Source organism: Mesitornis unicolor, unplaced genomic scaffold (assembly GCF_000695765.1).
Source record: "Mesitornis unicolor isolate BGI_N332 unplaced genomic scaffold, ASM69576v1 scaffold4220, whole genome shotgun sequence".
Lineage (NCBI taxonomy): Eukaryota > Metazoa > Chordata > Aves > Mesitornithiformes > Mesitornithidae > Mesitornis > Mesitornis unicolor.
The window spans coordinates 1-9,411 of NW_010160125.1; the positions used below are offsets into that span (position 1 = coordinate 1).

The window sequence follows — 9,411 nt, forward strand, 5'->3', positions numbered from 1 at the left end:
TGCCCTGCCAGCCACCTGGGGCCGCAGTGGGCACAGCCCTGGCTCCTCCACCGACCCGGCGCCGGGGTCATTTCAGGTGGGATGGTTTTGCGTTTACAAGGTTTATGCGATGCCAAGGGTGAGCTGCAGTCGCCCTCCTGCAGGCCAGCACAGGACCACCTGGAAGTGAACTCCTTTCCTGGCCCTCCCATACCTCCTGCTGCTGTAACTCTTCAAAAGCTGTTGGAAGGACGGAGAGTGGCTGGGACCCTGGCCGTTACCTGTTTGTTCATAACGATGTAAATCACAGGGTTGTAGATGGCAGAGCTCTTGGCAAAGAAAGCCGGGATGGTCATGAAGATGGGCCCAAATTCCGACCCCTGGTTGGTGAAGATGTAGAAAGCGACGCTGGCATAGGGGACCCAGCAGATCAGGAAGGCGATGACCATGATGATGACCATGCGGGTCACTTCCTTCTCTGCCTTCTGGGTGGTGGCAGACTCCTGCTGCTGGGCGGCAGCCTGCGGGCAGAGGGGAATGGAGAGGTGATGGAGCTGAGGAGGGCTGCCCCTGCACAGAATGCGGGGTCAGGGCCTGGGGGAGCTGAGCTGCACGTCTGGGGTTTGCTGCTTCCCCCTGCGTGGAGGGACAGCCTGGCCCTTTCTGTCACCAGTCTGCAGCCTGGCACAGGCCCCTTCCCAGCACTGGGCACAGAGCAGCCCTGTCCCACCACCACGGGCAGGTACCCACCTCCTTGACAGTGCAGACCAGGTTCCCATAGCAGAAGAAAATGACCGACAGGGGGATCGTGAAGTGAACCACAAACATGTAGATGACGAAGGATTCGTTGTTGACCTCTGGCTTCAGAGTGTAGTAGTCGATCCCACACGAGCACTGCATGCCCTCGGGGATGTACCTGCAAGGTGAGCCAGGGAGCTCAGCACCTGGCCCAGGAGCCGCAGCCAAGCTGCCCGTGGCCAGGCTCCTGCAGCCCGGGGACCCTACCTGGACCAGCCAAAGAGCGGGGGAGCCGCACACGCCAAGGCCATGATCCAGGTGAAGGCGACGCCCATGATGGCGTGGTTCTCCCCGAAGCGGAAGTTGCTCATGGGCTTGCAGACCACTACGTATCTTTCGATGGCCAGGACAACCAGCGACCAGAGAGCAATTTCACCTGCACCAGAGAGAGAAGGATGGGGACACGGGGACTTTGAGCAAAGGAGGAGATAAACATGCTGATACCAGCACAAGACTCCTTGGACTGTTGTTCCCAAGGAAGACCCTGGCAGCAGGAAAATCTCCAGCAAAGGTTTGAAAAGAGAAACGAACAAAGGGCAAGTGTGGATGCAGCAGGACGGGAAGAGAAGACCCCTCCTCGCTGCGCTGCTGACCCATAGAAACCACTTTGCTGCTGGGCGCTGAGGCCTGTCCCTGCACCCTACCACCCATCCTGGGAAGCTCCTGCACCTACAAGCTCTGGTCCCCCTCCAAGATGCAGCGAGTGCCCCTCATCTCCGGGCTTTCCCTCACCACTACAGCTTCCCGGGAAACTTGTGCCGCAAGGACCAAACCAGTGAAACCTTGGCTGAGGTCTGAGCATTTTAGGGCATTTTCAGACACAATTTTTATTGCACATCTGTTTCGGTCGCAGTCTGGCTGGCATGGGGAGAAAAGCCAGCTCTGCTGGCCTGTGCCACTGCGCACCACGTCAGAGTGAGTGCCAGGCGCAGCCCCACGAACAGGAGGAACGAATTCCTCATCTCTCAAGTCAGAGCAAGCCAAAAAGATGTACAAATCCAACAACAGCAAAGTCTGCTGCTGGCTGCTTTCCTCCGCTGCACTGTTGCTCTTGGGATACTGAGTAGATGACTACCAAAGTGAGGTCAAACAACAACAAAATGTCATTTGTCGCTGTCTTCACCTCCCACCCTGGAGCAGTGCCACTGCCTCGGCCCGCAGAAAAGACCAAGCACCTTCCAGATACCACACTTTTCCAAGATCATCTGGGCATCCTCCCACCCCTTGCTAAAATCTGGGGCAATTCTTGGCAGATTTTTGAATATTTGGAGAACTCACCGCCCAGAGTAGCAAAGAAGCCTTCAATGTAGCACCCTGTTACTCCAAAGACAAAGTACCCGTTCATTGAGGTGTACATGGTGGTGGTGAAGCCACCAAAGACCATGAAGAGGTCGGCGAAGGCCAGGTTCAGAAGGATGTAGTTTAGCGGCGTCCGGAGCTTCTTGTGCTGGATGGTGACATACAGCGTGAGGAAGTTGATGGGGAAACCGAGCAGGATCAGCATGAACATGTAGGCAGCCAGCGCCGAGAACTTCCAGGGCTCAGCCAGGTAGTACTGGGGGTACTCAAAGGGGCTCCGCACCACCCCAGTCTTGTTGGACATGGGCACATAGAAGTCTTGGCCTTCTGTCCCGTTCATGGTTGTGGTTCCTGAGGCGCCTTTTGCTCTCGCTCAGGGGTGTTTGTCAAGCGCAGGGGGATCGCCTCTGCAGTGGGGCTCCCGCCACCTCTCAGCCTTCACCGTCGTCCCCAGGAGAAGTGGCTGCGCTCCCCTGCGCTGGGTGCCCCTTATAAAGTGCTCGTGGGGTAAGCTCTGGGCACCGGTGTCAGCGCGATTAGGGCTTACAGAGTTATTAATCATAATCATCCAGGGGTAATTAGCTTTCCTGGGGAGGTATTAAGGTGACACCTGTTTCTGGCCTGTGCTGTCACTGTTGGAAACCACAGCTCGTGGTCAGATATAAAGAGGTAGCTCTGCACCACACCTTTCATTTTGGGGCCCAAACCAGGTAGCAGCCGCACTCGCACGGTCCCGCTCCTCAGCACGGCCCCGCTGCTCCAAGGGAGCGAGGGTTTGGGGTGGCACTGCACCCATGGCAGTAATGGCACCCCACGACCCAGAGCTGGATGTCTGCAGCTCACGCTGCACTCGCTCCATCCCCCATGGCCCACAGCCTGCATAGGTGCTCAGGGGTGTGAAATGCCTCAGTTTCCCCACAGAGAGGTACAGGGAATGGGGTGCCAGGGCTGCCAGGAGGAGGGCGCCAGGGCACCTCAGCCACGTCTTTTTCTGCTACAGGATTTTGGCACAGTGAAACACTGGCCCCACTGGCAGGTTTCCAGTTGTAGCACCTCCTCTGTGCCTGGCTTTGCGTGCAGTTTGGGTCATGACAGTTACACTGCTGACACCCAATGAATAACCGAGTCCATCGTTCTGCCCTGGTGCTGAGGAGGCTGCTGGACAAGGGCATGGGAGGGAGGTCCTGAGCTCAACACTCAACTTCATTTGCTGGCTGACAGACAGCTTTGGTCCCCCCAGAACCTTGCAGAATCACTACATCCCACAGGGGAGCCCCCCATGTCCTCTCTGTCTCCCTACTCAATGCACTCTGTTGTGTCTGAAGCATCCTTTGTGTCGGCTGGCAGCTGAGTTAGACATTGCCTTTCCTTAACCTTCAGAGGCAGAGGGACAACAGGCGCAGCGCAGTGGGCACAGTGATGCCAACCACAGAGGATCTCTTCTGGAGAAGGTGGCTTCTTGCAGTTCTCGCCATCCTGATTCACCGTTTAAGCTCCAAGGCGATTTTCCCCATCTCTCCTCTTTTTTCCCACCCACCGTTGACCACTTCTCTCCTTAGCAGTCAGTAACACCCCAGTGGGGAGGCAGGTACCAGCTGGTGCTGCACTGCCAGAGCTGTCTGCTCTGTCCCATGGCAGGGGACAGGGGCTGGAGGGGGCCCGAGTGCCTCATCCCGCACAGAAGGATGAGCCAGAGCTGCTGGAGCTCACGTCCTCTCGGCCTTAACAAACTTCCTTCAGTCCTGGCCTAGTTTTCACCAGTGTTCCCTGGGGGTCAGTTTAGCACATGCAAGAAGTTTAAAGGAAAAAAGCACAAAGCTCTGTTCTCTCTTTAGAGAAGAGACCATGCTGGGGAACCTGCACTCTGAGCAGGCAAGGTCTAATGGACCTCAAGTGCTGGCACCATGGACAAAGGGAGCCCTGCGGGGCTGCAGCCAAGGGCAGGCCACCACCACACTGGACGGCCCCAAAGGGCTTCCCTCTCGTTAACGTGAAAACACCACATCCCCACACACACTCTGCTCATCCTAAGTCCCTCGCAATTAACTTTTCACACGTGTCGCCAAGGCCAGCACCGTGCCACTGCCTAATTGCAGAGGCAGCCGTTCACACCCATACCTGGGCACAGGGATTAAAGGTTTATCCGCCCAGTGAACAAATTCGCCCCCTTAAGCCCCGATGCAGTAAGCCACTGCTGAGGTTAGCAGATGCTGCCCGCAGCTTAGGGCCTGGCGTGCGTCACCACGGGGTACAGCAGTGGGATGGGCACGCAGTAATGAGGCAGAACGCAGCAAATCGAAGAAAACCATTGGTCAACCACTCACAACGGCCCAGGCAAAAGCGCTGCGGTGGGACTTGGACGTGCAGGGACTCCTTATCATGAAGTCACCTGAGAGCTTTAATGGCACAGGGCAGCCTGGAACCAGAACGTGGTCAGTTTACGAGATGTGCCCGTGTTTTTGCCCAGAAAAGCCCAATACACTTTTCCAACCTAGCTGTATCCACAGAGTTGTTTAAAGAAGGAAAAAAGCTTCCTTGCTCGCTCCATTCTGCCTGTGTCACGGCAAACCCCATCTATTTATTTTTGCAATTCTTCGTTCCCACCAGCTCAGCAAAGCCAGCTCAGTTCCGGCAGAGCGAGCCGAGTCCCATCCTGGCTCCCATCTCCAACAGCATTGTTTATCCATGGCAGTCGCAAAGCCTCCATTGCACACAGTGACAGATGAGTCAAAAAGCAGACAAGCAGTAATTAGAACAGAATGTTTTTGAAGTGGTAAATTAAGCAGACGTGGTCAGGAACCACTGCGGGACTCGGAAACCCTGCGGTGCCATCGCTGGGAGTCACTCTGCAGAGAAACTCGAGCAGACACCGAGACAGCACCGGTTTCACGTGCAAAGTGCTGTGTACGTGGTAGCTGCTACCAGCACCCAGCAGCCTCAGCCAGTAGCTCAAGACGGGAAAGGAGAACATCATTTCCCACTCAAAACAAAGGGAGGCTGTGACAGACGGGGTGTCACAGCGATAGAGCTCATGGCAACATGGGCACAACTTATACTGGATTGCAGTCAAGAGACCTACCCAGCTCAAATCCACCCAGTTGGTTACCTACCCAAGCCCTCCCGCTGCCGGAGAACTGCTCAGCGAGCGTCCTCAGGAGATAACAACCCAGAGTACGGCGGTGGCTGGGTCTGGCTGGGCTGAGTTCACACTCCTCATCACAGCCGTACGCCTCTGTGCTGTGGATCTGTGTCTAAACCAGCGCTGGGAACACACCAGGGTTGTGGCTGCAGCCCAGCAGTGCTCGCACAGTACTGAGGTTTTCTTTTTCCCCTGCCCTGATCCTCCAGCAATAGGGCAGAGCTGGGCAAGAAGTGGGATGGGGACAGAGCTGGGACAGCTGTCCCAAGGGGTGTCCTACCCCAGGTGACATCATGGCCAGAAATAAAAGCTCGGGGAGAGGAGGAAGAAAGGGAATGTGCTTGTGGTGTTTGCCCTCCCAAGTAACTTAGTCATGCTGAGGCCCTGCTCTCCAGGAAGCAGCTGGACATCTGCCTGCCACAGGGAAGCGCTGAATAAATTCCTTATTGCTCTGCTTGCACGCACAGCACTTATTAAACTGTCTTCATCTCAACCCGGGAGCTGCTTTGCTTTTGCTCTTATTTTCTCCCCAGTCCTGCAGGGAGGAGGGCAGTGAGCAAGCGGCTGCAAGGGGGCTGACTGCTGCCTGGGACTGAACCACCACCATGCTGGCGCGAGCAGCTGCACCATTAAATCACCTCAGCCTCGGCAAGACGCTGAAGTAGAAGGCATCAGGTCCATCTCCTCTCACCTCCATGTGTTGTTTGCCCATGGCTCTGGAGTGAAACAATGCTGGGGAAATCCTGCTCAGAAACACTCCTTTAGCACATCACCATGTCAGCACGACGGCAAGGGACCTGCGTGAGCCTGGACAAGTCTGTGTGCCTGCACCACAAAGGTACGCTCAGATCACGAACATAAGAACTGCGCCGTGGGAAGTGTCCCGTGATGGCAGCACCGCAGCGTCACATCCATCGCCCGGATTTTCTCGGCAGACAACGAAGAAGTCTCCTATCTTGGGTGCAGAGGAGGTGCTGTGGGAAACCACTGGCTGACCATGAGCCCTCCGCTGCTTTGCTACTCCTGCCTGGCCCCCAGCATATTTATAACCGTGCAAATACCTTCAGTTTAGCCCACCAGGTTGGTGGCATTTCCTTCATCAGTGGTAAAAACGCTGATGTTACCAGGATTACGTACATGGCAGTGGGCAGCTGAGGTAGCGTGGTTCTCTCCGAATGCATGTTGCCAGCCACAACCTGGCATTTTGGATTTGAACAAGGGTGAACCCTATACAGATTAAAAGCTTCGACCCCCTCTGGTCAGTGTGGCTGTGAGAGGGATCTCAGTGCTGAGCTGGGTGTAACTCCTAAGATCACACTTTAGGAGCTCTAAACAATAATGCTGTTCTTGCCTAAATGGAATAGAAAGAAAAAAATACAAGCTCAGAAGCAAGATTATAGCAAATTGCAAGACAAAGAGTAAGGAAAAATAGTCCTGTTTATTTGAAGATCTGTCAATAACGGGTATGTATCAAGCAGCAAATCAAGTCCTAACACAAGCTGGAGTAAAAACAACGATTACGTCAAGGCTGAACTTGACCCTAGAAACATTCCCATAAAAATCTGTGGCACTTCAGCTGCTCGCCTGGGAAATGTAGAGGACGTTCACAAACAACAGACATTTTCATATAAAAAAATAGTTACATTTCTTCAACTCAGTTCCATTCCTATGTACAAAACGGAACAAGATGAGTTAACTAAGTCGTTAGGAAAACTCTCTGAATCTCAGAAGCGTTCTGCCAAGCCAATGGGGAAGTCTGTCAGTTGAGGTACAAGATTGTTTTTCTTCATTGGTTTGACTCATCTATTCTCCGTCGGCAGAACGGACAACAATTATGCTGGAGTACGAGGAGCTCATAGTCTTCTGTGTGAAACATCTGTTAATTAGGAACAGATTTAGGGACAAGTTAGCCTGTGACTAGCTCAACGAAAATGCAAACTGAGCTCAAGGCTTCTCTATGGCACAGACATTGCGAAGCTGCTGTCACAGAGAACTGCTCCCCTTACTTTCAACTGCTTGAGAGCGCTATAACCTGGAACAGAGCAGCATTTCGCAGACCACTGCAAAGTTGCTGAAGAGGCAGAAACCAATTCATTACTTTTGCAGAAGGAAGGACAAAATTTAGACAGTTTCTGTGCAAGCAAACGTGACTGAATCCCAGTATTTCAAGAAGCCATTCCTGAGAGGGAGAGGGGCAGAACCACAAGCTTAACTTGGTTACTGAGTGATTTTCCCTGCTAGACCGGGCTGGAAGTCAGAGACAGAGCAAGAAGAAATAAAAACAAATCAGCATTTGCTGGAGAGGCTCTGCCTCACTGTCAGTGCAACTTCCCAAATTCGGCTACCGCAGTGTTCAGAGGGCAGCTGCTCTTCTCTGCACCACGCAGCCTCATTTTTGGTTTCCATTGCCTTTTCTGTCTCTGCGCCTTTCAGGAATTTGTTGAACACATTTTAAAATATGAGGTTTCAATGATGAGAACGGTTTCAGCCATACGATTTTCAGCACTGTGTTTTGGTTTTGTTGTGTTTTTTTTTTAAACCCTCCATGAAAACACTACCTGAAAGCACGAGGGACACATGGTAATGGAGGCATCTGGTAGCAGGGACCGGTAGTACTGCCACCGCAGTGGCTTTGGCCAGCGTTTAATCAGGACATCCCTCCGGCTCATGGACTGGAGAGCAGCACGGTTCACAACCACTGGAATGAATTCTGAGCCTCCTTGCTGCAGGAGAGCAGGTTTAGAAAGAATTACTGTTACCAGCTGCAAAACCCTTTGAGGATTAACAAGATCTTGTACGGAGCAAAGTAAAATTCAGTAGAAAAAGCTAATATAGAATTGGCCCAAGTCCAGCTTCACCAAACTCACTGTCAAGTTTTATAAATACCTTCAGCAGCAGCAGCATCCCACCACGGCTCTAACCTGGTTTCAGTCAGCTTCCATTATTCATTTTAACACAATTCCTTGCAAATAACACCCATGCCCACAGTGTTTATTAAAAGCTCACAGTAACGACTGTTTTATAGAGGAATACTGCCCAGATACAGTAATATCCCAGGGAACTGAATTCCAGGAACATTTACTTTCAGATCTTTGTTGTGTTGTGGGTTTTGTTTCTGGTGTTTGGGGTTTTTTTAAATTCTTTTATTCAAGAAAGGAGTTAACTGGTAAATTCCTTTCCTTCTCAAGTGCCATCCCCCTCTTCCAGCCCCCTGCTTTGCATCTCTCCTGTGACAGTCCTTGTAACATATTCACACCAGAAGAGCGGCATGGATTGTAAGGTAAAATCTTCTGTTCATTTCTGTTGGTAGCAAGAAAGAAACAACTGGAAGATACAGGTACAGGTAAGGCTCTTACCTCAAAGCTCAGTTTTGCTGTAAAGGGGTCATCATCTTCAGTAATGTCTGCACTGTCATCCAGCCTCAAACTCTGTGCATCTAGATGTGTTTCTTAAGGAAGAAACAGAGTTTGCGTCCTCACAGATCAAACAGGAAGGCACACCAGCAGGACTGCTATCCCTGTCGCTCCAGAGGGTCAGAGCATTCTCAAACTGCTGCAGGGCCTGGGTTATCACAGGAAGTACCAGAGAAGGGAAGGGGTTGCTGTGGTTCACTGTGACTGAGTTCATCACTGCAGCTGCTGCAGAGCAGCCAAACTGACCACAACCAAGTACATACAACACCAGCTCTGCCTTCTCTGCCTCTCTGCCCCCTTCTGACAGATGACCAAACACAAATGAAGCAACCTATTTAAATTACATTTTGAGCAGCTTTAGTCAGAGATTGTGCTCTTTTGTGCGTGACTCTGCACCCAGTATTATGTGGCCCCCACAGCACCCGGGAGCTCCGAATGCCAAAGCATCACAAAGCAGATTCCAGTAAGGAAGGTCCACGCTGGTTTCCCTTGACAAGAAGGCAGCCTCCAAAGCAAGCTGTTACTGGAAGTGAATAACACACTGCAGAGTCTCCCCGTTCTTTACAGAAAGCAGTTAAAACAGAATAGGTAAAGCATGGCATTCCACTGTTAAAACAAATATTTCACATGATTAAAAACTAACTGTCCTGATGAAAAAGCATTATGAAAATGTAAGGTTTAGTTAAAAACATCACTTCAGTTGTGATATTAACTTGAAAAGGAAACATGATGCAGTTGTACTCAGATCAGCTACATGGCAAAAGAAAATTTTTAACTTAAGTA

At 52.0% G+C, this 9,411-nt stretch overlaps 2 protein-coding genes across 4 annotated transcripts in view; both read right to left on the minus strand.

The window, feature by feature from the left end:
- Nucleotides 1–212: 212 nt before the first annotated feature.
- Nucleotides 213–2,535, minus strand: RHO (rhodopsin). Its single transcript, XM_010188920.1, has 4 exons — nucleotides 2,056–2,535; nucleotides 985–1,153; nucleotides 730–895; nucleotides 213–500 (listed from the first exon to the last, which is right to left on the minus strand). The coding sequence occupies exons 1-4, from the start codon at nucleotides 2,414–2,416 to the stop codon at nucleotides 213–215; spliced, it is 984 nt and encodes a 327-aa protein (XP_010187222.1). The 5' UTR covers nucleotides 2,417–2,535.
- Nucleotides 2,536–6,944: 4,409 nt separating this feature from the next.
- Nucleotides 6,945–9,411, minus strand: part of IFT122 (intraflagellar transport 122) — a 30,608-nt gene continuing 28,141 nt past the window's right edge. For all 3 annotated transcript variants that reach the window (XM_010188902.1, XM_010188895.1, XM_010188909.1), the window contains 3 exons: nucleotides 8,572–8,651; nucleotides 7,774–7,938; nucleotides 6,945–7,091 (listed from right to left, as the gene is read on the minus strand). In XM_010188902.1, coding sequence (XP_010187204.1) covers nucleotides 7,002–7,091; nucleotides 7,774–7,938; nucleotides 8,572–8,651 — 335 coding nt within the window. In that variant the 3' untranslated portion in view covers nucleotides 6,945–7,001. The remainder of the gene's footprint in view (nucleotides 7,092–7,773; nucleotides 7,939–8,571; nucleotides 8,652–9,411) is intronic.

What these genes read in the sequence shown, in the direction of transcription:
- RHO (XM_010188920.1), bottom strand. Translation starts at nt 2,416, where the DNA reads ATGAACGGGACAGAAGGCCAAGACTTCTATGTGCCCATGTCCAACAAG. An exon ending in CTTCTTTGCTACTCTGGGCG is followed by an intron (nt 1,154 to 2,055) that starts GTGAGTTCTCCA and finishes TCTCTGGTGCAG; the next exon opens with GTGAAATTGCTCTCTGGTCG. An exon ending in TGGTCTGCACTGTCAAGGAG is followed by an intron (nt 501 to 729) that starts GTGGGTACCTGC and finishes CTCTGCCCGCAG; the next exon opens with GCTGCCGCCCAGCAGCAGGA.